This window comes from Astatotilapia calliptera, chromosome 23 (assembly GCF_900246225.1).
Source record: "Astatotilapia calliptera chromosome 23, fAstCal1.2, whole genome shotgun sequence".
Taxonomy (NCBI): domain Eukaryota; kingdom Metazoa; phylum Chordata; class Actinopteri; order Cichliformes; family Cichlidae; genus Astatotilapia; species Astatotilapia calliptera.
The window spans coordinates 21,509,053-21,535,953 of NC_039323.1; the positions used below are offsets into that span (position 1 = coordinate 21,509,053).

The following is a 26,901-nucleotide window of genomic DNA, read 5'->3' on the forward strand; positions in this document are numbered from 1 at the left end:
TTTCGCGTATTGCGCCTTATAATCCGGTGCGCCTTATGTATGAAAAGTAAAGTACATTTGACATTTCTTTACATTTTGTCATAGACATACTTAAACACAAAAGAAAATGTTTTTGATAAAAGTTAAAGTTAAAAAGGAAAAGTAAGAAAAGGCAATTTGAAGGCAGATAAGAGAAAATACCTTAAAAATATTACTCTTACAATTTATAATTGTGTTTACAGTACAGGTATACTAATTGTCCACTGTGTTTTTGAATTAAATTATGGGAACGGTTAGAAGTTTTATTACTCTTTAATGGTCTTTCAATTTGCCATTCATGTGTTGTTTTCCATCATGTTAATGGTGTGACAGTATAAATGATGACTTCGTTTGCACTTTGCTGTATGCAAACTAAAAAATTTGTTTGGTGGTTTCACTCCCAATAACCTTCCACTTTACATCTACCTGCATGTGTTTTTAATGTGTGTGAGGTATAGAATACAAACAGAAAGAGAAATTTAAAGATTTAAAGGATATGAGTTTCACATAAAACTACACATTAATGTTAGCATAGGTCATGCAACAATGCAAAAATCAACAAAAGCCAGTTCAATGTGTTAAAAGATTAATGTCTAATATGGCTGAAAGAGAAAAGCAGTTGGAAATTACAAAGTATATTAATAATTAATCTCTCTCAAACAATATATAGAGCTATTTTTCTTCAGTCCTCTTCCAGTTTCTTCTCCTAACCTCTACATTTGTTAATTTCATAATATAAAAGAAATGAATTTTTAGGAGTCTTTTATGTACAATGACCCACCTGTAGAAAACATTCACCAAAGTTCTCTCAGCTAAAGACTTTTAGCTACTAGCAGCAAGTAATTTAAAAAAAGCTTTTATTAGTTGATAAGATGGTATAACATTTAATAATTAAGCAAGCAGAATGTTCATAGTATTATTTTTTCTATGTACAACTTTGACATAATTATGTTTATATGGTAAGAAAAAAATGTACGATAAAAAAAATCACAATATATATATAGAGAGTGGTCTATGATCTTTGCTGAAATCATTACCACACAAAATATAATGACAGTATAATAAGCAAAGCAAGAATGCAAAAAACAACAACAGCCATGTTGTGGCAGGGTGTGGTTGTTGCTTAGTAGTGATGGTAAATTTGATTCTTTTTTACTGAATCAAGTTTTAATGAGTCACTCACCAAAGTGAATTGGATTTTTTTTTGAGTCATTTGATTCACTGAGTCAGTCGACCAGAGAGTGCAAAAAATTTACATAATCACTCAAACTTAATTTGTTTCTCTTTTCATGTAAATCCTACTGCTAAGATGAATGATTCTAAAAGAAAACAACTATTTTATAGAGCAAAAAAGAGCAAAAACATTTCTAAAATTAAGCAATTTCCTATCAAAATTGCTTAATAACCATTTATTTTATTTTATTTTAATTTTTTTATTTTATTAGTATTTTCCTTAAATGTGTTAAATATATATTTTCTCATCTAAATGTCCACTGAGCTGTGAGCCAGGGGGCGGTAATGCGCCTTAACATTGGTTGCCAATCAAGAAGAAGAAGAAGCTGTGAGCCAGGAGGGAGGGGTGTCACTACACGAGCCGTACCAGAAACCCGATCGGTACCCTGCATGCACGAAAGGTGTCTACTTCCGGTCGAAGCATTTTACGATAGTTACAGGTCAGAGTATCTGTTAAGATGTTAAGAATAACAAGTATCTTTTAAAATGTTTCCGATAATGAAACATTTAATATAAAGTAGCCAAAAACAAAAAAATAAAAAGATAGTGACAGATCGGGACTCCCGATCCTTACTGCGCATGTGCAAAGTCGGACCGTACAAATCGGGTCTACCCGATCCGTACCGCGCATGTGCAGGGATTTTCTTCTTCTTTTGTTCGTTTAATGGCAGTGTACTCCCCAGTGTACGAGGATACCGCCACCTGCTGACCGAGCGAATGAACCCTATTGTAAACTCAAGTTAGCAGAGCGATGCTACTGTGAACCGAGGAGCTATTTTCTTGATGTGAGCTTCTACTCAGGGTTTTTTCTCCCAGTTCAGAGCAGAAATTCTTTTGTTACGATACTGGATGTTGTGTTTTTCTCCACAATTTTAATTATAAGCTAGATACATTACTGCTAACAGCAACAGGGATGAGTCAGTGAGTCAGTTGAGCTTGTGAATCATGATTCATGAGTCAGTAAAGTGATTCTCGAGTATTGAACGATTCGTTCATGATTCGCAGATCACTATTGTTTAGTTGCAGTAAGAGGTGGAGTGGAAGGCTGAGAGGACAGTGTCAGAAGAGGCTGGCTGTTGCACATTACTCTAATTCTTGCACTCTAGCACAATTTATTTAGTAGTTTGTAGTAGCTGAAAACCGCAACGTTACTGCGTATAGTGAAAAATAAAGAAACAAAGTCTTTGCATTTCTGGGACACTCCTGTGGCCTGCCGTGCTACGGACCGTATTAAAAGGCAAATTTGCAACATGCTTGTCACGGCTGCAGTGGCAGACGAATGGAGAATATGAGAGGAGGACCCAAGTGCACTGGCGTTACAACGAGTGAGCTTTATTCCAAATGTCTGAATACAAAGAGAAGCGGAGATGGCAAAGACAGAAACTAAGAAATAACCTGAACTGGGAAAGCTAACAAAACAAACCTAAAATCATGACATGCAGAATGATATGCAGGGATACACAGAATACCACACAGGGTGACACGCCGAGGTAACACAGACGGACCAGTGACGAGCAAAGGAAAAAACACACTATAGCTGTGTCTCAGTTCAGGGGCTGCATCCTTCGGAGGAGCCGGCCTTCGCAATCTACGTGGGCTGGGTTCTAGCCTTCAAATTTGCGTCACCACTGTCTCAGGCCATGTCCACACTAATTCGTTTTCATTTGAAAACGCATCTTTTTCTCGCCGTTCTGGTCTTCCGTCCACACTGAGACTGCGTTTTTGTTCAAGGAAAACGCAGCGTTTTGAAAACTCTCCAAGCGGATAAATTTGAAAACGTTTTCGCGTCGCAGTGTGGACAGCGAACCCGGAGCCTTGGCTGCAACACCAAAACATAAGGGGGGGAGCAAAGTGTGCCTGCTCTTCGCTGACTTAGGAGCGGCGAGTCCAGCGACGCGGCTGTTTCGTCTTTGCTGAAAGCACAGCGTTGTAAACGAGCAGAACTCAAAGTAAAGAATCGATCTCACCAGGTTATTATCGATCCGATGCCGACTTGGTATTAATACTATCCATATTTGGATTGATTCGCCCACCACTAGTAAAGAGTACACAACACAGAACACAGGGAAGCCAAATAACAAAGCCTATGAACTAGAACTCAGATAATAACACAGAACTGCGAAATACTAGGACAGAAACAAAACAGAAACCTGCCAACCAGGAGCTATAAAATATGATAAAAACAGAAAGTCATAATTCACAGAATAAAACTTAACCCAAAAACACAAAACACTGGGTGAAATGATCCAGGATGCTAAATTTAAAAAAGAAAGAATGTTTAAAGGACAACAAAAATGGGAAAAACAATACAATGATTTCTACACAGCTTACATAATATATTAATTTTTTTCAGTCCATTCTCTTGACCTTTCATTGCGACAACATGAAAAATGACTTTGCTTTGTTCCTGCAAACTCATTTGTTTATCTAATGTAGGAGCCAGGACAACTTCACTTTTTCCTTATGCAAATTAAATGTTTTGTTTAGCTTGTTAAAATAACTATGGTCTTTTGTCACCTTGAATAGAGTTTCTAGTCCCTTGTTTTTGTGATTAGACACAATTGCTGTGAAAGAAAGTTAATAATTTGACAATGTACTTACAGTAAGTAACAGCACTGCAACAACTAATTTCTTATACATAAGCTCTTATACATAAGCTTTTACTTGAATGTTTTTGATGTTTCATTTTTGTAGGAAAAAATGATAAAAGCTGTAGAAAAAAAGGTTAAAAAATGCAAGAACATCAGTTTCTCATTACATGCATAAATTTTAAAAATCCCTCTGTTGGTTTCTCATATTATTATTGCGTGTACTATATATAAAATAGCTTATATAACTATATATTATTCTTCCCTCAACCTGTTTGAATGTCATGCCATCATGTCCTTCTTTGATCTTCATTTGTTTTCCAAAGGAGGCTGTTTGGAAATTACGTCTGCATACACAAACAGGAGTTGTTTGTCAGCTGCAAAGTCACAGTCTCTCATTTTTGATTAAGCAAATTCAGCATTTGTTTAAGATTTTCTATGCTGATGTCTCATTAAATCTGTCTTTTATGTCACTGACACAAGACAGATGCCAATTATCAGCGCTGGAGAAGACAAACGAGAAAGCATGGCGGCCATTGTTAATTTTTTCTAAGTGTCCTTCTTTCTCTAAGTAATTTGTCAAAATTCTGTCGGTTACGACTGTGCAGAAATTGATAGACTGCTGCAACAACACCTACTAGCTCTGTAGCTGCCATTTTTACTTCCGTTGTGTGTGACGTCTTCTTTTGCGCATGCGGGCCACTTTGAGGGCCGTGAACTGTTCACACTAGAGCACATTTGCTGTCACATTTTATTTGTAGTGTGAACAACCAGACAGAAAAGGAAAAAAGTGGACTGTGATCTGAAGTTTGAAAATCAGATTAAGGCAGTGATAAAATCTAGCTTCTTTGAGCTCAGGCAGCTGGCCAATTCTTTCACGGCAGCACTTTGTGACAGTGATCCACGCCTTTGTTAGGACTCGGCTGGATTACTGTGATGCACTCTATATCAGAGTCAGCGCATCATATATTACTCATTTACAGAGGGTGCAAAATGCTGCAGCTCATCTTTTAACTTGCACTTGAAAGTTTGAGCACATTTCCCCTATTTTAGCTTCAGTTCACTAGTGTCGCTTTTTAGGATTCATTTTAAAATTCTTTTATTTGCTTTAAAAGCTCTCCATGGCCTTCCTTTTCTTTTCAAGACTGCTTGAAACGACACATCAATGGATCAGGTCTTCTTCAGGATCCTGCTCCTGCTGAGCTTATCTACAAGTTTTTGCAAGTATGTTTGTGTGAACGAGGAAAAGACTCGGGGTGAAAGTTTGAGTTATTGTCGGCAGAACTATACAGACTTGGCCCCGGTTAGTAATAAACAGGATAATGAAAAACTGATGGAGCTCTTTCCCAGTGTCAATGACGGTGTCTGGTTTGGACTGGAAAGGAACCACTCAGACAAAGACAAATGGCTGTGGTCAGGAGGTGGAGCGTTGACCTGGATTTTCTGGAATACAGATCAACCTGACAACCGAAATAATGAAAACAGTGGTTTTATAAACAAAAACGGCAGGTGGCATGATGCGTATCCAGGTAACACAAGACCCTTTTTCTGCTACAGAGCAATAGTGGTGAAGCAGGAAAAGACTTGGGAGGAAGCTCTGGAGTACTGCAGGAAGCACCACGAGGACCTGGCCAGTGTGGCATCTGAGACCGAGATGCTGCTCATCCAGAAAGAGCTGAGCAAACATAACACAAAAGAAGTCGTCTGGATTGGCTTGCGCTTCTTATCTGAGGACTGGCTGTGGGTAGACAGGGAGATGATGGATTACGAGGCCTGGAGTCAAGGGGGAAAGCCACTGTGCCCGAGTACTAAGACGAAGTGTGGTGCCTTACAGGTGACACGAGGGACTAAGGGTGTTTGGGAGGCTCATAATTGTGAGGAGAAACTACAATTTATTTGCTACTGAGCTACTTTATTTCATAAAATACATTTAAATCACAAATTATTTGCTGTGTTTAATACATTTTGGTTATTTTTCTCATCTCTGTCTTTGCATTTTCCCTAATTGATGTGTAATTGTCTCATTTCTATTGTGTGACAAAGTCAGCATTTCATTATTTTACAAGCACTATCTATTATGATTTTTGTTTCATTGAGAAAAGCATGAAAAACAAAAATAAAAAAAACATAAAAATAATATGAAATATTTTCCAGATTTTGTTCATAATATTCACCTTTTCTGTACTTTCTTAAACACATTTAAATATTAAAAGACAAAAATAATAAATATTCAGACTCCGGTATGTCACACCAGTAGTTCAGTAGCACTAAACTTTCTATAATTAATTTCAATAAGATTAGATCAGGGTCTGAGGATTCAGGGGACCACTGATTAAATGTTTGGGCATTCTAGTCTGGCATCTTCCTTCATCACCTGATCCACCACACCACCAGCCTCTCTTGACCCAAGTGTCCATGACGTGGCCTCAGGTCTCATAATACAATTACAAAATCAATCACACACCCATATGTCGGCTTGCTTCACTAGGACCGTGGATTCCCCGGTTGGGGAGCTTTTCAGCACCTCACCAGAGACTCCAAAAAAGGTGCATAATCTGTGATGGCACTCAGTTCGTAAGGTGCAGGAAAAACATTATCTTGCCCACTATGGACAAACTCTATGTGCAGCTGGGGGGCTAAAAATAAACTCACTCCTGTGAACCCCCTCACCTGACAGTCCTGTGTCCCTAAATCCAGTTTAAACAGGTACAGATTGAATTGCCTTTGACTACCGCCAAATTCAGAAAGTACCAGACCGCTATGGTGAGTGGTGCGTCCATAGAACAGACCCGTACGGTTTGTTAAGGCCGAGCCAAGCCCTGTGCATTTAAGATACATTCCCACTAAGCAATATCAAATGAGGCTCCAAGCTTGGCCTTCATGAATGTCAAATCAGCCCAAATGATCCCTCCAGGTAATTTTTCCATGCCAGGGTCTCTCTAATCAAACTGGTTCTGGGTGAGGGTCAGACTAAGAAGTCAGTGTCTGAACCCATGTATTAAAAAAGCGCAGTAAAAAAAAAACACCCACATGCCTTTAACGTAATGTATCTGTATTGCTTTAATGTTTTTATTTCATTTTTTTCCTCAGGAACAGGTAAGCCATGACAGCATAATGTAAATGATAAGCGTAGACAAAATCTGAGACCCTTTTGCACATCCATAGTAGAACATTCATACAACATACAAGTCTCATCTGTACAACGGGTCACAGAATCTTTTTTTTTTTTAATTTCAATGAAACAACAAGGTAACTCTTGACTCAAAGCCAACAGGTACAATATAGTTTAGATTTTTTTAAATTGTATTTCAACATTTAGTTCTTTAGTTTTTCTTTTCAAATGACATTGATTTAAGTGCACTGTACCTCTTTGCTTTCAATAAAGCGCCACCGTACAATCCTAAAATCATTAACGCTGTAAAAACTGCAAAGCTGTGACAATGAAACATGGAAATTTGTAAGGAAATGAAAGAATAAATAAGAATAAATAAATCAATGACTCTCAAAGGGTGGGGGGGGGGGGGGGAACACCTTTGGAGGTCTGACAAGGCTGCAAGTGCAGAGCTTTAGCATCACGATGAGACATGTCTGACTTTATCTACCTCCAGCACTGACGTCTATTTGAAATTTAATGTTTTGGTAATTGAACAGAACTTCATTGTTCTTCTTTGAGATGGGCACAGTGGGACTTTTCAATCTTAAGCAAATACATTTTGGAGACAACAAACGCCTGCCCACCCCCAAAATACTTTTGTCATTGCAAGACATCTCAATGTCTTGCTATCTTGCAATTATTTAATATCGAACATCCCATAATAACCTGGCTGCTCAAGTTGAGCTAGACTGAAAAATGAATGAAACACAAAACAAATGGAAACTGAGAAGCAGCATGCAGCAAGTTAGCATAGACGTATGAATCTTTGGCAAAATTATAACTGTAACTGTCACGGATGCATAAAAGCTGTTTTCATATTGCATTCGAGGTTGGCCTCCTCCTTTTTTTCTCACACATTTAAATGTAACAGCTTCGATATGTTTGCCTTCCAAATGTAAGGAAGCACACTCAGATATTTCTGTCTACACATTTCAGACCTGTCTCCTTTGCGCCCCACCTCGTTTGGGAAGAAGAAGAAAAAAAACAGGCAGAAAAAAAGAGTAATACATGACAAGGTGAAAACAAACATATACATGTACAAAGTAATGTACACCATATATTCAAACGCATTTCAAAATCGCCAGACTTTGAAATCATTAGCCAAAATAAGTATATATCTTTTTTTTCTCACCCTATTAGGTAATCTTCTTTATCTAGACTGTACAATATATGTATATATGAGTAATCATGAGGGACCAAAGCAACAAAAATAAATACTTTTTTTCGCTATGTCACCTTTCAAAGTAGTATCTATGTACATTTATATCAATATCAATTTTTTTTCCCTTAGCTTATTGTGAATGGTTGAGCGTGTGTTCAACAAGCAGGCATTGCGCACAGTGTGGAAACTTCTCATGTGTTTTTTTTTTTCTTTGTTTTTAACACTAAATGGTATCCAGATGTAAATTTTGACAACACCGTGGAACATAAAACTGTCCTTGATACAGCGAAAGGTAACCCTGGCCCAAATGGACTGAAAACTAAATGAAAACAAGGGTAAAAACATAGCATCTCACCATCATGTGACTACTTCAACAGTGGGTTGTTCTACTTCCTTTTTTTGTTTGTTTCGTAGGACTCTGAGAAGAGTACAAAAAAGTTTCTATTTCATGCAGTCTTTGACAAGTCATACGGCGTCAGAGTACTCGTCTAAAGGTTTTTAGTTTTAAGCACATGGCATAGAATGATTTCAGTGATGTTGGATGTCACTATGGGGGGGGGTGCATTTTGGGACAACAACATGCATAAAGAACAGTGCATAGGTCCAGGTCATTGGGCCAGTCCCTGGTGATTTCCAGTGTGTTTCAGTGGCAGCGTCTATCAAGCAGTTGGTGATGACGAAGTCTGTGTGACTCTGGGAGGAAAGAGTCTTGGCCTGAATCAGCGGCTCCACCTTCTAGATAAAACAATCCCTCTGTCTGGCATGCAATTGCGAGCTTGCCGATATCAGGTGGATAATCCAAGAAGCAAGGTTTTTTTGTGTTTTTAGAGAGAGAAATCAGGCTCGGACTGGATGCTGAGGTGATGCAAAAGTGGCTGCACTGACACAAAGTTCGGTGACCTTAGCGTGGCATTGTTTTATTGTCCTTTTTTTCCCTCCCCTTTTCTTTTTTTTGTTAAGTCTGGTCTGTTATGTGCAGTTTAGATCAGTCGTTTCACTGCAGAGCCCTTTCCAACACATAACAGACCTGGAAATGGCCACTCTAAGGATTTCACAATGACTTTTGTGGAAGGTAGAAGAGTCAAGCTTAAAGATCAAGCTAACATGCATAATGTCTTCAGACAGTTTTGCTAAAAGCCATCAAGGCCAACATTTTTTTTTTACTCCTGAAGATGAGTTCAAGAAAACAGATTTTTTTTTCAATGTTTCATCTTTTAAAAGGAGGAAATAATAATGGCTTAACAGCTACATCATTCTCGCACTTGTATTGCAGCTACCTTTGGTAAATCAATCGACAAGAACAACAGAAAACCCTGAAACATCCACTTCCTTTTATGTTCCCTGACTAGACTTTGCATTTTTCTTTTAGTCTTTAGCTAAGTTCTCCAAGCACAGGTTACCCTGTCGATAAATCTTCTCCCTCCAATGGCTTCCATGTTTGTCACATGCATAGCTCCGCATCACACATCCTCTAGCTCCAGTTTCGATCCACACCAAAGCCTTCAAACAGAGACTACTTCAATTAGATCAAAACAAACCAGCAAGGCAGAGAGGAAAAAACAGAGAAGGAAAACAAAAACCCAACATAAAACAGAAGGAAAGGACTCCATCCAACCCTGGCAAAGAGGACACCAACAATGAGGGAAGATTGCAAAACAGCCACTGCCATTTGAACGTTAAGGGTTTCATCGCTGCATCATTTTAGAGACGAAGCCGACGATGGCGGAGGCAGGCTGATCTGGGTCCAGCTCAGCAAACAGGTGGCTGACATTGTCTGTTGTGCTTCCTTGTTTCCTTGCCACAAATCCAAAAAGCCTGAAAGCAAGAAAAACATATATTATACTTAAACAAAGGCAAATGACTCTGTTATCACAAGTCATTAGTCAGCAAGCAGTTTGACAGTCTACTTGTTACAAAAGTACTGTGCCAAAGTTAAAAACAAACAAACATGAATGCCTTTCATAACAAAAATATTCCAGTGTGCTTCAGTGACAGTGTCTATCAACAGGTCCAAATATAATTAAGGTGACCTTGAACAACTTCAAATTCATGCTGGGGCAAGCATCAAAAAAACATTTTGCTTTTGCAACTTTGGCAGTTGATATCCTCAGTTGCTAAATGCTTGCTAGGTGTGTTAAAAGAAGAGCCGAGGCTTTTCTGAGACATTTTGATTGCATTAAACCAATGATGTCATCTATTTTTCACTAAACAATCAAATTTCTCAGTTTCACCCTTGGATATGTTGAGTTTGTGTTAAAAGTTTCTGTTAAATTTAAAGTTTGATGTGTCTCAACCTTTTTGCCAGATAAGGTTAAATACTGTAGCTATTGGACATCTGGAAAAGAAAACCAAACAATATTTTTTTAAGTGGTTAGTGAAATGAATTCAGTTGTTTATGACGTTCAGTACACAGATAACTCTTTATACACATTTATCTTTAAAGCACACAGAACTGCGAAATACTAGGACAGAAACAAAACAGAAACCTGCCAACCAGGAGCTATAAAATATGATAAAAACAGAAAGTCATAATTCACAGAATAAAACTTAACCCAAAAACACAAAACACTGGGTGAAATGATCCAGGATGCTAAATTTAGAAAAGAAAGAATGTTTAAAGGACAACAAAAATGGGAAAAACAATACAATGATTTCTACACAGCTTACATAATATATTAATTTTTTTCAGTCCATTCTCTTGACCTTTCATTGCGACAACATGAAAAATGACTTTGCTTTGTTCCTGCAAACTCATTTGTTTATCTAATGTAGGAGCCAGGACAACTTCACTTTTTCCTTATGCAAATTAAATGTTTTGTTTAGCTTGTTAAAATAACTATGGTCTTTTGTCACCTTGAATAGAGTTTCTAGTCCCTTGTTTTTGTGATTAGACACAATTGCTGTGAAAGAAAGTTAATAATTTGACAATGTACTTACAGTAAGTAACAGCACTGCAACAACTAATTTCTTATACATAAGCTTTTACTTGAATGTTTTTGATGTTTCATTTTTGTAGGAAAAAATGATAAAAGCTGTAGAAAAAAAGGTTAAAAAATGCAAGAACATCAGTTTCTCATTACATGCATAAATTTTAAAAATCCCTCTGTTGGTTTCTCATATTATTATTGCGTGTACTATATATAAAATAGCTTATATAACTATATATTATTCTTCCCTCAACCTGTTTGAATGTCATGCCATCATGTCCTTCTTTGATCTTCATTTGTTTTCCAAAGGAGGCTGTTTGGAAATTACGTCTGCATACACAAACAGGAGTTGTTTGTCAGCTGCAAAGTCACAGTCTCTCGTTTTTGATTAAGCAAATTCAGCATTTGTTTAAGATTTTCTATGCTGATGTCTCATTAAATCTGTCTTTTATGTCACTGACACAAGACAGATGCCAATTATCAGCGCTGGAGAAGACAAACGAGAAAGCATGGCGGCCATTGTTAATTTTTTCTAAGTGTCCTTCTTTCTCTAAGTAATTTGTCAAAATTCTGTCGGTTACGACTGTGCAGAAATTGATAGACTGCTGGAACAACACCTACTAGCTCTGTAGCCGCCATTTTTACTTCCGTTGTGTGTGACGTCTTCTTTTGCGCATGCGGGCCACTTTGAGGGCCGTGAACTGTTCACACTAGAGCACATTTGCTGTCACATTTTATTTGTAGTGTGAACAACCAGACAGAAAAGGAAAAAAGTGGACTGTGATCTGAAGTTTGAAAATCAGATTAAGGCAGTGATAAAATCTAGCTTCTTTCAGCTCAGGCAGCTGGCCAATTCTTTCACGGCAGCACTTTGTGACAGTGATCCACGCCTTTGTTAGGACTCGGCTGGATTACTGTGATGCACTCTATATCAGAGTCAGCGCATCATATATTACTCATCTACAGAGGGTGCAAAATGCTGCAGCTCATCTTTTAACTTGCACTTGAAAGTTTGAGCACATTTCCCCTATTTTAGCTTCAGTTCACTAGTGTCGCTTTTTAGGATTCATTTTAAAATTCTTTTATTTGCTTTAAAAGCTCTCCATGGCCTTCCTTTTCTTTTCAAGACTGCTTGAAACGACACATCAATGGATCAGGTCTTCTTCAGGATCCTGCTCCTGCTGAGCTTATCTACAAGTTTTTGCAAGTATGTTTGTGTGAACGAGGAAAAGACTCGGGGTGAAAGTTTGAGTTATTGTCGGCAGAACTATACAGACTTGGCCCCGGTTAGTAATAAACAGGATAATGAAAAACTGATGGAGCTCTTTCCCAGTGTCAATGACGGTGTCTGGTTTGGACTGGAAAGGAACCACTCAGACAAAGACAAATGGCTGTGGTCAGGAGGTGGAGCGTTGACCTGGATTTTCTGGAATACAGATCAACCTGACAACCGAAATAATGAAAACAGTGGTTTTATAAACAAAAACGGCAGGTGGCATGATGCGTATCCAGGTAACACAAGACCCTTTTTCTGCTACAGAGCAATAGTGGTGAAGCAGGAAAAGACTTGGGAGGAAGCTCTGGAGTACTGCAGGAAGCACCATGAGGACCTGGCCAGTGTGGCATCTGAGACCGAGATGCTGCTCATCCAGAAAGAGCTGAGCAAACATAACACAAAAGAAGTCGTCTGGATTGGCTTGCGCTTCTTATCTGAGGACTGGCTGTGGGTAGACAGGGAGATGATGGATTACGAGGCCTGGAGTCAAGGGGGAAAGCCACTGTGCCCGAGTACTAAGACGAAGTGTGGTGCCTTACAGGTGACACGAGGGACTAAGGGTGTTTGGGAGGCTCATAATTGTGAGGAGAAACTACAATTTATTTGCTACTGAGCTACTTTATTTCATAAAATACATTTAAATCACAAATTATTTGCTGTGTTTAATACATTTTGGTTATTTTTCTCATCTCTGTCTTTGCATTTTACCCCAAATATAAAATTTAACATGCATATTATATAGAGATTGAAAATGTGACGTCATTCACGGGTAGAACCGCAAAGGATTCTGGGAACTCGTGGCAAGCGGTACTAGCGCACGCAGGCTTTCAATTAAAATCAGTTATACAGCGATAAAAAGAAACACAAGAAGCTGTTGTATTATTAACTGCAATAGCCGGTCGCATGACAGCCACGGGAAGCTGACGGGTAAAGAGATCGGTTGTTATCGGATTATGTCGTTGAAGAGAAATTGTTCAAGCCATGTTTCCGAAGTAACAAAGACGGCCTGGATTGCAGCCATTCAAAGGTCAAATATAACATCCCAGAACACTCCAGCTCACAGGTTAGTCTGCTCCAAGCATTTACACAAAGGTCCGTGTTTTTTAGTAGTTAATACGTCACTTTCATAACATAACTGGTGATATAGGTTACAAGCAAGTCTGGCGCTGAACAGAAATTGTCGCTCCTTTGTTTATTGTGCATAAATAGTGAATTGTCCTGACACAATATTGTGTTTCGCTTCTGTTATTATGGTACATTGACAAAAACATATACTTTTATTCACAGGATAAAACAGGTTTTTTGTATCACTAATTGCCCAGTACGATTACAGCATACAATATTATTGTCACTGCTACATTTCTGTAGCAGAAATTATTTCCACTACTAATTAATTACCATTGAGCTCAAAGGTTATATTAATAAACGGTTAATGAATGTGTATTTATGAAGACGATTTGTGAGACTGGTAAACTTATGATACGTACGATGGTCTTTCGTTCTACACGGTGCGTTTCAAGGTCCTGCACCCATCCGTCGGTAAACTGTACCTGGGCTTGTTGCAGTGACCTGAAGTTACTAAACTTCATGAGTGTGTGCACTCACTCCAAGAACCGTATGATTATAAATATGCATATAAATATGCTAAGATGAGATAGCTGACTTCATCTAACTAGCAAATGTTGTCCAGGCTACGTTGGTGATGCAGTTTTTTTTAATATGTATGATATTTTTGTCATGCGATTTTAAAGCCGGTCCTACAACCGCATCCAAGAATAACATGCAGCTTATCTCAGAACTGTCGGTGAAAATTATTCTTGGAGCTAAGTTTAATTGAGCTGCATTTTAAAGAGGTGCAATTTTACAATTTGTGTATATTTTCTAAGTTCACTATTTTGTCATGTGTTGAGAAAAACACAGATTTAAAAATTACATGGTCTAATATTTACATTTAGCATAACTGCAACATGCTTTTTTCGTTGTTTTTTTTTTTTAAAGACTCGAAAGGACTTGAAATTCAAAGTTTCAGACTTGTGACTTGACTCGGACTTTTACACCAGTGACTTGAGACTCGACTCTGACTTGCCTGACATTACTTGAGACTTGACTTGAGACTTGAGGATAAAGACTTGAGACTTACTTGAGACTTGCAAAACAATGACTTGGTCCCACCTCTGCCGGTATGTCACACCAGTAGTTCAGTAGCACTAAACTTTCTATAATTAATTTCAATAAGATTAGATCAGGGTCTGAGGATTCAGGGGACCACTGATTAAATGTTTGGGCATTCTAGTCTGGCATCTTCCTTCATCACCTGATCCACCACACCACCAGCCTCTCTTGACCCAAGTGTCCATGACGTGGCTTCAGGTCTCATAATACAATTACAAAATCAATCACACACCCATATGTCGGCTTGCTTCACTAGGACCGTGGATTCCCCGGTTGGGGAGCTTTTCAGCACCTCACCAGAGACTCCAAAAAAGGTGCATAATCTGTGATGGCACTCAGTTCGTAAGGTGCAGGAAAAACATTATCTCGCCCACTATGGACAAACTCTATGTGCAGCTGGGGGGCTAAAAATAAACTCACTCCTGTGAACCCCCTCACCTGACAGTCCTGTGTCCCTAAATCCAGTTTAAACAGGTACAGATTGAATTGCCTTTGACTACTGCCAAATTCAGAAAGTACCAGACCGCTATGGTGAGTGGTGCGTCCATAGAACAGACCCGTACGGTTTGTTAAGGCCGAGCCAAGCCCTGTGCATTTAAGATACATTCCCACTAAGCAATATCAAATGAGGCTCCAAGCTTGGCCTTCATGAATGTCAAATCAGCCCAGATGATCCCTCCAGGTAATTTTTCCATGCCAGGGTCTCTCTAATCAAACTGGTTCTGGGTGAGGGTCAGACTAAGAAGTCAGTGTCTGAACCCATGTATTAAAAAAGCGCAGTAAAAAAAAACCACCCACATGCCTTTAACGTAATGTATCTGTATTGCTTTAATGTTTTTATTTCATTTTTTTCCTCAGGAACAGGTAAGCCATGACAGCATAATGTAAATGATAAGCGTAGACAAAATCTGAGACCCTTTTGCACATCCATAGTAGAACATTCATACAACATACAAGTCTCATCTGTACAAGGGGTCACAGAATCTTTTTTTTTTTAATTTCAATGAAACAACAAGGTAACTCTTGACTCAAAGCCAACAGGTACAATATAGTTTAGATTTTTTTAAATTGTATTTCAACATTTAGTTCTTTAGTTTTTCTTTTCAAATGACATTGATTTAAGTGCACTGTACCTCTTTGCTTTCAATAAAGCGCCACCGTACATTCCTAAAATCATTAACGCTGTAAAAACTGCAAAGCTGTGACAATGAAACATGGAAATTTGTAAGGAAATGAAAGAATAAATAAGAATAAATAAATCAATGACTCTCAAAGGGGTGGGGGGGGGGGGGGGGGGGGGGGGGAACACCTTTGGAGGTCTGACAAGGCTGCAAGTGCAGAGCTTTAGCATCACGATGAGACATGTCTGACTTTATCTACCTCCAGCACTGACGTCTATTTGAAATTTAATGTTTTGGTAATTGAACAGAACTTCATTGTTCTTCTTTGAGATGGGCACAGTGGGACTTTTCAATCTTAAGCAAATACATTTTGGAGACAACAAACGCCTGCCCACCCCCAAAATACTTTTGTCATTGCAAGACATCTCAATGTCTTGCTGTCTTGCAATTATTTAATATCGAACATCCCATAATAACCTGGCTGCTCAAGTTGAGCTAGACTGAAAAATGAATGAAACACAAAACAAATGGAAACTGAGAAGCAGCATGCAGCAAGTTAGCATAGACGTATGAATCTTTGGCAAAATTATAACTGTAACTGTCACGGATGCATAAAAGCTGTTTTCATATTGCATTCGAGGTTGGCCTCCTCCTTTTTTTCTCACACATTTAAATGTAACAGCTTCGATATGTTTGCCTTCCAAATGTAAGGAAGCACACTCAGATATTTCTGTCTACACATTTCAGACCTGTCTCCTTTGCGCCCCACCTCGTTTGGGAAGAAGAAAAAAAACAGGCAGAAAAAAAGAGTAATACATGACAAGGTGAAAACAAACATATACATGTACAAAGTAATGTACACCATATATTCAAACGCATTTCAAAATCGCCAGACTTTGAAATCATTAGCCAAAATAAGTATATATCTTTTTTTTCTCACCCTATTAGGTAATCTTCTTTATCTAGACTGTACAATATATGTATATATGAGTAATCATGAGGGACCAAAGCAACAAAAATAAATACTTTTTTTCGCTATGTCACCTTTCAAAGTAGTATCTATGTACATTTATATCAATATCAATTTTTTTCCCCTTAGCTTATTGTGAATGGTTGAGCGTGTGTTCAACAAGCAGGCATTGCGCACAGTGTGGAAACTTCTCATGTGTTTTTTTTTTTCTTTGTTTTTAACACTAAATGGTATCCAGATGTAGATTTTGACAACACCGTGGAACATAAAACTGTCCTTGATACAGCGAAAGGTAACCCTGGCCCAAATGGACTGAAAACTAAATGAAAACAAAGGTAAAAACATAGCATCTCACCATCATGTGACTACTTCAACAGTGGGTTGTTCTACTTCCTTTTTTTGTTTGTTTCGTAGGACTCTGAGAAGAGTACAAAAAAAGTTTCTATTTCATGCAGTCTTTGACAAGTCATACGGCGTCAGAGTACTCGTCTAAAGGTTTTTAGTTTTAAGCACATGGCATAGAATGATTTCAGTGATGTTGGATGTCACTATGGGGGGGGGGGGGGGGGGGTGCATTTTGGGACAACAACATGCATAAAGAACAGTGCATAGGTCCAGGTCATTGGGCCAGTCCCTGGTGATTTCCAGTGTGTTTCAGTGGCAGCGTCTATCAAGCAGTTGGTGATGACGAAGTCTGTGTGACTCTGGGAGGAAAGAGTCTTGGCCTGAATCAGCGGCTCCACCTTCTAGATAAAACAATCCCTCTGTCTGGCATGCAATTGCGAGCTTGCCGATATCAGGTGGATAATCCAAGAAGCAAGGTTTTTTTGTGTTTTTAGAGAGAGAAATCAGGCTCGGACTGGATGCTGAGGTGATGCAAAAGTGGCTGCACTGACACAAAGTTCGGTGACCTTAGCGTGGCATTGTTTTATTGTCCTTTTTTTCCCTCCCCTTTTCTTTTTTTTGTTAAGTCTGGTCTGTTATGTGCAGTTTAGATCAGTCGTTTCACTGCAGAGCCCTTTCCAACACATAACAGACCTGGAAATGGCCACTCTAAGGATTTCACAATGACTTTTGTGGAAGGTAGAAGAGTCAAGCTTAAAGATCAAGCTAACATGCATAATGTCTTCAGACAGTTTTGCTAAAAGCCATCAAGGCCAACATTTTTTTTTTACTCCTGAAGATGAGTTCAAGAAAACAGATTTTTTTTTCAATGTTTCATCTTTTAAAAGGAGGAAATAATAATGGCTTAACAGCTACATCATTCTCGCACTTGTATTGCAGCTACCTTTGGTAAATCAATCGACAAGAACAACAGAAAACCCTGAAACATCCACTTCCTTTTATGTTCCCTGACTAGACTTTGCATTTTTCTTTTAGTCTTTAGCTAAGTTCTCCAAGCACAGGTTACCCTGTCGATAAATCTTCTCCCTCCAATGGCTTCCATGTTTGTCACATGCATAGCTCCGCATCACACATCCTCTAGCTCCAGTTTCGATCCACACCAAAGCCTTCAAACAGAGACTACTTCAATTAGATCAAAACAAACCAGCAAGGCAGAGAGGAAAAAACAGAGAAGGAAAACAAAAACCCAACATAAAACAGAAGGAAAGGACTCCATCCAGCCCTGGCAAAGAGGACACCAACAATGAGGGAAGATTGCAAAACAGCCACTGCCATTTGAACGTTAAGGGTTTCATCGCTGCATCATTTTAGAGACGAAGCCGACGATGGCGGAGGCGGGCTGATCTGGGTCCAGCTCAGCAAACAGGTGGCTGACATTGTCTGTTGTGCTTCCTTGTTTCCTTGCCACAAATCCAAAAAGCCTGAAAGCAAGAAAAACATATATTATACTTAAACAAAGGCAAATGACTCTGTTATCACAAGTCATTAGTCAGCAAGCAGTTTGACAGTCTACTTGTTACAAAAGTACTGTGCCAAAGTTAAAAACAAACAAACATGAATGCCTTTCATAACAAAAATATTCCAGTGTGCTTCAGTGACAGTGTCTATCAACAGGTCCAAATATAATTAAGGTGACCTTGAACAACTTCAAATTCATGCTGGGGCAAGCATCAAAAAAACATTTTGCTTTTGAAACTTTGGCAGTTGATATCCTCAGTTGCTAAATGCTTGCTAGGTGTGTTAAAAGAAGAGCCGAGGCTTTTCTGAGACATTTTGATTGCATTAAACCAATGATGTCATCTATTTTTCACTAAACAATCAAATTTCTCAGTTTCACCCTTGGATATGTTGAGTTTGTGTTAAAAGTTTCTGTTAAATTTAAAGTTTGATGTGTCTCAACCTTTTTGCCAGATAAGGTTAAATACTGTAGCTATTGGACATCTGGAAAAGGAAACCAAACAATATTTTTTTAAGTGGTTAGTGAAATGAATTCAGTTGTTTATGACGTTCAGTACACAGATAACTCTTTATACACATTTATCTTTAAAGCATGCAAACTTACCTCACTGAGCCGCCTCCTTCTTTGCCCCATCTAAACAAAAAACAAAAAATCAAATACAAAATACAATAAAAAAATATAATTTTGAATTAAGTAATTACACTAATCATATATATATATATATATATATATATATATATATATATATATATATATATATATATATATATATATATATATATATATATATATATATATTCAGTACATTAAAGGAAAGTCTTACTTTCTGTCCTGGGGATCAATGTCACAGTAGGTTACCGTGTTTATTGGATAATGTCTTCTAAAGAAAAGCCTGCAGTAAAAATGAATGAATGAATGAATATAAAATAACATTACATTAAAAGACCATGCTTGGATGTGAAACATTGCACAGGGTATCTCTTGGTGTTTGCTGAAAAATGCTGTCATGTGATTACTGGTTTACTGGCTACCACTAGAGGGTGCAAAATTACTTTTGCAGTAAACATTTCTTTTTGTTAGGGACTATCATACTAATATATATAACAGATATAACAGACCCTTATTAAGACCATTGTTAATATTAGAGTTACTCCTGAACGTGCTTACTCACTTTCTCTGACTGTCGGTGAGTGTGATGCCCTGTGTGGACACTTTAAAGTGGACGGTGGTGGCAGCGGGCAGAGGGTTGGTTGACAGCGTCTGACTAATTGCCTTGGCAATTGCCTGAGGCCCAGTGAGCGATTCCATGTCCACAGAGTTGATGTAGAGAACATTGCACGCTAGAGGTAAACAATGGAAAAACACTGCTACATAAGAGAAGATCCTACAAAAAAAACAAAAAACAGTGTGCATGCAGTTTGTCTTAAAGTGATGGAAGCTGTAGTGAGGATAATTAAAAATGCATACAGTGAATAATGTTATGACACAAGTTATCATGCAACGCATATTTTTACATAACATGCATGAATTTCAAGTTTTTTTCGAGTTTTATTTAGTTGTAAAATTTGTTAACAGTGACTGAAACCCTCTGGGAAAGAGCACACTCATATTCAGTAAAATTCCATGATGAAGCAGAGCAGTGCAAACCAGTATTTACCATGGGCTTCCTCAGGAACCTTCTGGACTGTAAAGTAAGGATGACAAGGTTGTGTAAGCAAGTGATCTGATGTTTCTAAAAATAAATAAAAAAGTTTTTTTCTTTTTCTTGAAATGCACAAATTGTCCATTCAGGGACCAGAACAGGCCTGATTCCATTAGTCTGTGCCACAACTGGTGACTGGCCAAACAGTTTCACATATATCTGATTATAAGCTGGTCTTTGTCATGCATGCGCAACATATCTGCAAAAGAACAGCACACGCTGACATCCAAATGCTGGATGTTAAACTCCTCATTGTGAGTAAAGTGACAAATTTTAAAGTAAACCACATGGGAACCGGCACTAAAGCATTTGCAGCAAATCTAATCCCACATAAAATCACCATCATCCAGTTGAATATGGATATTTTAGGGAAGCAAACAAAAGCAAAGTGGCTAAAACTAAAGCTATCCAGAGTCCGGCGCAAGCCATATGCTAGCAGCCTCAGTATGAACCTCAGTATGCCCGCGGAATAAAAGCAGTTACGAAAAAAAATTTATGACAGAAGTGAAAAGGAAAAGGTGTTGATTTCATGTTGGCTGTTGAATTTATAAACATATAACTGTTTTGTTGTATGAATCTCTTGCAACTGGTTTTATTTGGCAAGCTGAAATATGTCAGGTAAAACTAGATATACAGGAAGTCATTTTAATTATCTGTATCTCTTTCCAGTAGGTTATTTTCAGTTACTTCTGTGAGACAATACCCGGTAACTTACTGTAGTTTTGGGGGAAAATTTTGTAAGTTTAAAAATTTCTATTATTGCTATATAATTTAGAATATTGCATTGAAGAAAATGTGATTTTGTTGTCATTTTTAGTTTTAAGAAAGAAACCAGAATTAAAAAAAATGGTATTGGCACATCACACTTAAAAAAAAGAACTAAAAAATTGGAAATTGGAACAGGCCAAGAAAATTGCAATTGGTGCATCTCTACTTTTCACAAAGAGTTAGTTTTTGTAGAATCATAATTTATCCCTTTTTTCTTCTAGTAGACTTCAGTGACACTTACCCGCTCCCTGCTTAAGAAGTTCAACAACTGGATCAGTTGGTGTGGTGAGTTCTAGTGCCTCTTCATTTGGGTCTGGAGAGACCGAATAGAGTAGATGTTATATTTTTGCATCTGAATACAATTACTTGCAGCAAATAAATTGTAAAGTGTAAAATAAAATTGACATTTTTATCAAAAACATGGAAGTACCTATCAATAATTTGGTTTGTACTAAAAGTCTGAGTGGATTCCCGTTCCATAAAATGTTAAAGAAACTAAGAAAGTAGAGTTAAAAAAACAAGAGTTACCTTTGGTGGGGATCATCAGTTTGCATGGCAAAGCCAGTGGGGTCATTGAGTGTTGGTACACCAAAGCAGAAAGACAGCCTACAAACAAAAAGCAATGGTCTCTCTGTCAGACTGGATCAGTCTGATATTAAATTAAATTTCAACCTGTGATTTTGATGTTGCAAACAGAAAAAAAACACCAGCAGAAACTCACCAAAATAGGGTTCATTGGGACAGCCCTTCAGGCGGACACCTTTGGGGTTTGTCTCAATCAGGAAGTGCCGCACTAGCTCGTTAGTCATGTCACCAACTAAAAGAAAGACATACTCAGCTGATCCAGCTGTTGGAGAAGGCAGATGTTTCACAAGCAAGCCAAGAGCAGAGTGCGGGAAGCCTTTACCTTTTTTGTTCTGCTGGACAGTTGGTGGTGGGCAGGCCACCTTCATAGCCAGACCATAGGCCCCTCTGAAAGAGTGGCTGTCCCTTATGACGAAAGCCCCAGGCTCCCTGTCCTTCAGCAAACTGATGGCTACAAGAAGAAGATGAGGAGAATAAAAAGAAAAGCAATGATGAGAGGATGAGCAGCTGAAATTGGTTGAAGTTCCTGACTCTCACCTTGCTCTCTGGAGATGTCTGGCTTGTACCAGTACTTGGAGGTGTCCTGGACAAACTTGACATTCATCTTGATGTCAGGATAACCGTCTGTTTGAATGAAATTAGGTGAAGAAAATCAGTGATATTTAGCCCATGAGGTTCATGAAAGGTATTAAAAAAAAAAGTTCCCTTTTACCGTATATAGACTTGGAGACGTCTGGGAGAGTGTGTGTCCCAGACAGGTTAGGCGTGCTGCTAACACTGATCGGTATTGGCATCAGGTTCTTGTTCTCCATTCTGTCTGCATCTCCACTGGACATGTGTCGCTTTTCTGGCAGCTGTGGGGAGACTGGGAAAGCAGGCGTGGCAGGCTGATGGATGCCCCCCTGGCGAGAGGCAGCGCCCAGCTCATCAGGCGTACTGTGTCCACTCGTTGCCGTGCGGCGCCCCATCAGAGGGCTAGGTGGCACACCGGCAGCTGCTGTTTTAGGGTTTCGGCCAATCAGAGGACTTGAAGGAACACCAGATGGAGGTGGGTGCCTGCCCAGCAAGGGGCTGGCTTGACCCAGGCGTCTCTGCAGTGCAGGGCTCGGAGGAGTATTGGTGGCCACTGTGCGGTGGAGGGTGTTAGGGCTGCCGGGGACTGTGTGGACGCCCATAATGTTGACCTGAGATCCGTCTGGGGAAGCAGATCTGTGGGGGTGAATAGAGGCGGGGCTGTGTGGGACGGCATCTGAAGAACTAGTTCTTCTTCTACAATCATAAAAGTGAGAAAAGGTATGTTATTGTATTTTTGTACCTGATCCTTACACCGAACATTAAATGTGATAAGGATGCTCAAGCTGACTTGATGTTGACATTTCAGCACTTATTCCAGTTCGTAAAATACATCTTGTGGATGATATCGGCAGCTCATATCTAAGTAACCTCAATGAAAATTACCTCACTGTATAATGTTATTATTATTATTTTAAAAGCATTATTAGGTCTTTTGGTTGGTTCGTCGCCCTCTGAAAGGATCCTAAACATGAACATATTGTATCAGTTTCGGGGGTGGGGTTTGGGTTTTTGTTAAATAGTGGCATTGAATATGCATTCATTTTTGTCTGTATCTGTGTGGATAGTTATTTATTATAATCTGATTGCCATTTTGAATTGAATCTGCAATTTTGACTCTATTTAGCTGTTTATGTGGATTAAATATAGATAGAAAACAGAGTGACTCCATCTGTGCTCAGTCTTTGATACTAAATTAATAAGGCTATTGAACTTTTGTTCAACTGCTCTCCAATGCAATGATGATGCTAATCTGTAAGTTCAACGAGAAAGATCTGTAATCACTTATATGCTTGCTTTCCTGGATGTTTGGCTGCTAATCTATTCTCAGCATCACTTTCACTTCTCTACAGCATCATACTGAATGATGACACCATTGCTTTAGTCCAGTGATTCCCAAAGTGTGAGCTGGAGCCCCCTAGTGAGCTGTGATGGTACTGCAGGTGGGTGCAGTAATAACAAAAATTCAGTTTGAGGTACTGGTTTTATTTCTATCACTGCTGGGATAATGCTGCGATACATCATATACAGGCCACATGAAATGTGACTGGTGATTGTTCTCTAATGAAAGACATTATACACAGGAAGTGATGTGGAATTTCTCAGTGTAAATCCTTACAAGCAAAGTCTTGAATATTTAGGCTCTGTCATGTCTTAAATACTTTTCGTTATGTTATTATGCTAACACAGCACTCAGACTGCTGGTTTACTTGTGGTTTTTAGAAGTAGATGCTAGGACTCTCCATGATGCACTAAGCACTTCTTTTTCACTCACCTCTCTTCAAACACAGTGTGTTTATATGCATCTACAGCATGTTATTAAATGTTTTCTTCTCTTTTCTATTTTTTCTGTTTTGTCCTCATGTCTCTATGCTCGCATTTCTTTCCTCTGTGTCCTCACACACTCTATAACTTGTCTGGCCCCTCCCTGAGCGTGGTTCTGTCAAAGCTCTCTTCCTTTTAAAAGGGAGTTCTTCCTCCCCACTGTCGCCAAGTGCTTGCTCAGTTAACCTGAATATCTAATTTGGGTCTCCAAGCTATCTATATGCATGAAATGAAGTACTTTCACAGCAGTATGTCCCCATATGTGTCAATGTATTAGAACCGGAAACTTTTATTTTAATTTAAAATTTGGGCTTTTCACGCTCCAGTTGCGAAATCACTTTATTTTAACCTCAATCACAAGGGTTCTTCAGAAACTTTCAGCATCATACTCCGTAAATGACATCCTGGATATGAGTATAAAAAAAAGAAAAGTAACATTTGCTTAATATGTATAAAAAACATGTACAGGCTAAAATTTTTATCCAAGAAAAATAAGTGACAGAAGACTCACCCATCAGTGCTGTGGATGGGACTGCTGGAGGAGAGAGGAGCATTCAAAGGTTGTACCCTGGAGTCGCCAAAACCTCGATTATCTGCGTGTTAAAACAGACACACACATACATGTGTACGGTCAGATCGGTTTTTGGTGCATCACGCAACAGTTGGATGCCCTGAACGTAACAAGACAAATCAGCTAACAGGCATCAGAAGCTTGGAAAAGGCGAAACTGACAGAAACAGGAAATTAATCTAACATCAATCATCATAAAACAAAGACAAATTCATGTATAGTCGAGCACAGAAATATCAAATATGGGTTTGGTGGTGCCACAAAAAGTAAGCTTACCTTGTTCTCCAGTATTAGAATGAAAGTCTGACCACAAGAAGAAAAAAGAAGCAGACACCAACAGAAGAAGAGAGGGTGTGTGGAAAAGGAGGAGAGAAGAGAGATGCACTTGAGCTCAGAGCAAGAACTGTTAGCGTCGAAACATTTGCAGGAACAATTCTACACACTAGAGGGCAGCAAAGTATTAAAGCAACCTTCTACTCAGTCAGCTACAGTATGACATAGTGCAGGGATTCTGTGCACTGTACACTTCTGTATAATTATCACTGGATGGCTAAAGTGCTTTTAGTCAAATCTAATTATGATTTGGGAGATTCAAATTCTTTGGATGCAAATACTGAAAACCTGAATGTTGTACCATGAACTGAATATCATTTTGTATACATCATCTGTAGTATATATACTGTCAGTTCTAAATGAAGACAAATATATTTAATGCTGGTAAACTGACCTGCTGCACCCTGCTGATGAGGCTTCAATCCCAGCGGTGACACAGGAGTCTTGCTCAAATCTGGAGGAGAGCGAGCTACGAGAAAGAAAGAGATTCAAAAGATTCTTAAAAATTTTGTATTTGCAAAACTTTCTCATTAGTGATGACATATGAGAATACGTAATAATGTACCCTGACTAATACAAGGAATGAAAGCACAGAGGTTTTCCCTTTTGCAAAAGTATGATGCAACATGGAAATTCATCAGATGGTGGATTTACATGTACGAATATGTAACACTTGAAGGCTCATAGGTGTCAAACTCTGGCCTGCGGGCCAAAATTGGCCCGCAGCCTAATTACATGGTAATTGCATGGTAAAGGGTAAAGGTGGGCAAATATGAATGTTTGTGCAAAAGAACACCTTCTTATTAGAACACTTGTGAGTTCAGGACTAATGACAGGAGAGAGGACTCTGGGGTTCCCAAATATCAGTATCACACAGACTGTCTGAACACGGAGGTCAGTGCTATAACTGAATTGAGTACATATATTTTGGGGGCAGTGGTTGGTGAGATGACTTGTAAGTTTGATTGTTTTGACTATAAAAACACACCTGGTTTGATGGAGGCAGTGAAAAGGACAGATCTCTTTTTCAGTGTTGTTGATAGGATTATAATTTAATGTTAATAGCTTAAATATATCCTATGTTATCCCAAACCTGGAGAGTTTTTCAAAGATTATAAAATACACCTAAGTCCACATTACTTTATATTTAATTGCACCAACATGGCCAAAGAATAAAATGACAAAAAGCAAAAGGATGGAAAGATAGAAAGATAAAAAGCAGAAGTAATAAAGATTGTTTCTTTCAGCCCTCACTGAGTTTCTTCTCTTGACCTCTACATTTGCATTTGAAAGAAATCACTAACAACATGGAAAATCCTTCTTTTGATTCGTTTGTCGGCTGTGAAGCAACCCCTATTAGTTGCTCTTTCCCAATAACCTCAGGCTTCATGTCTGTGTCTTTCTTTGATATATTTGAAGTGCATTGATGACAGAAATTTAAAGAAATCAAATAGCTGTTGAATTTAATTAAAAATATGGAGACCAAAATTACATTCCTAGAAGACCACCCATATGGAAAGGATATATATACATCTTATAAAGTTTGTATCTGTCTTGTATGAAACTTGTATGAAAAGCATACAAGAGTGAAAACACATATAAGGTCCCTTGAAAAATTATATAATGAAACTTGTATGTTTTGGATACTTACTAAAAAAATATATGAAAGTAATGAGAAAGTGGCCACTTTCATGAGTAAATCATATGTTTTTACTATTTCTTTTCCGTATGGGCAATGTTGGACGAGGAGTGCACAGAACAGACATAATAATGAGTGTTTAAGAAAGACTTTTATAGTCTGTTTCTTTCCTTGAAACTTTGTTCTCTCTTCTCCCTCGACAATACTGATGGGTTGAGCGAATGACAGAGCCTGCCTATGCAAATCATTTCTGTCAAACATCTCATAGCTTTGACACTTTGGGTATTCACAGCTCGCAACACTCTTTGAAACAAAACAATGATGGATCAGGTCTTCGTCTGGACCCTGCTCCTCCTGAGCTTTTCTGGAACTTCTAGCAAGTACAGTGGGGCAAAAAAGTATTTAGTCAGCCACCGATTGTG

The 26,901-nt window shown here is 38.5% G+C and overlaps 2 protein-coding genes across 9 annotated transcripts in view; one reads left to right on the top strand and one right to left on the bottom strand.

Moving 5' to 3' along the window:
• The first annotated feature begins 4,969 nt into the window (after positions 1–4,969).
• Positions 4,970–5,916, top strand: LOC113016917 (L-selectin-like). Its single transcript, XM_026160107.1, has one exon. The coding sequence runs from the start codon at positions 5,005–5,007 to the stop codon at positions 5,743–5,745; it is 741 nt and encodes a 246-aa protein (XP_026015892.1). The 5' UTR covers positions 4,970–5,004; the 3' UTR covers positions 5,746–5,916.
• Positions 5,917–10,557: 4,641 nt separating this feature from the next.
• The window catches only part of tns1a (tensin 1a), a 125,116-nt gene continuing 108,772 nt past the window's right edge, over positions 10,558–26,901 (bottom strand). For 6 of the 8 annotated variants that reach the window (XM_026159526.1, XM_026159523.1, XM_026159527.1 and 3 more), the window contains 14 exons: positions 25,235–25,309; positions 24,784–24,810; positions 24,449–24,530; positions 22,253–22,809; positions 22,078–22,164; positions 21,863–21,991; positions 21,677–21,772; positions 21,484–21,561; positions 21,197–21,268; positions 20,143–20,169; positions 19,657–19,825; positions 19,309–19,377; positions 19,089–19,118; positions 15,808–18,447 (listed from right to left, as the gene is read on the bottom strand). In XM_026159526.1, coding sequence (XP_026015311.1) covers positions 18,318–18,447; positions 19,089–19,118; positions 19,309–19,377; positions 19,657–19,825; positions 20,143–20,169; positions 21,197–21,268; positions 21,484–21,561; positions 21,677–21,772; positions 21,863–21,991; positions 22,078–22,164; positions 22,253–22,809; positions 24,449–24,530; positions 24,784–24,810; positions 25,235–25,309 — 1,628 coding nt within the window. In that variant the 3' untranslated portion in view covers positions 15,808–18,317. Of the gene's footprint in view, positions 10,591–15,807; positions 18,448–19,067; positions 19,119–19,308; positions 19,378–19,656; positions 19,826–20,142; positions 20,170–21,196; positions 21,269–21,483; positions 21,562–21,676; positions 21,773–21,862; positions 21,992–22,077; positions 22,165–22,252; positions 22,810–24,448; positions 24,531–24,783; positions 24,811–25,234; positions 25,310–26,901 lie in introns of those variants that run through there. The other 2 variants (XM_026159528.1, XM_026159525.1) reach the window with 2 other exon arrangements.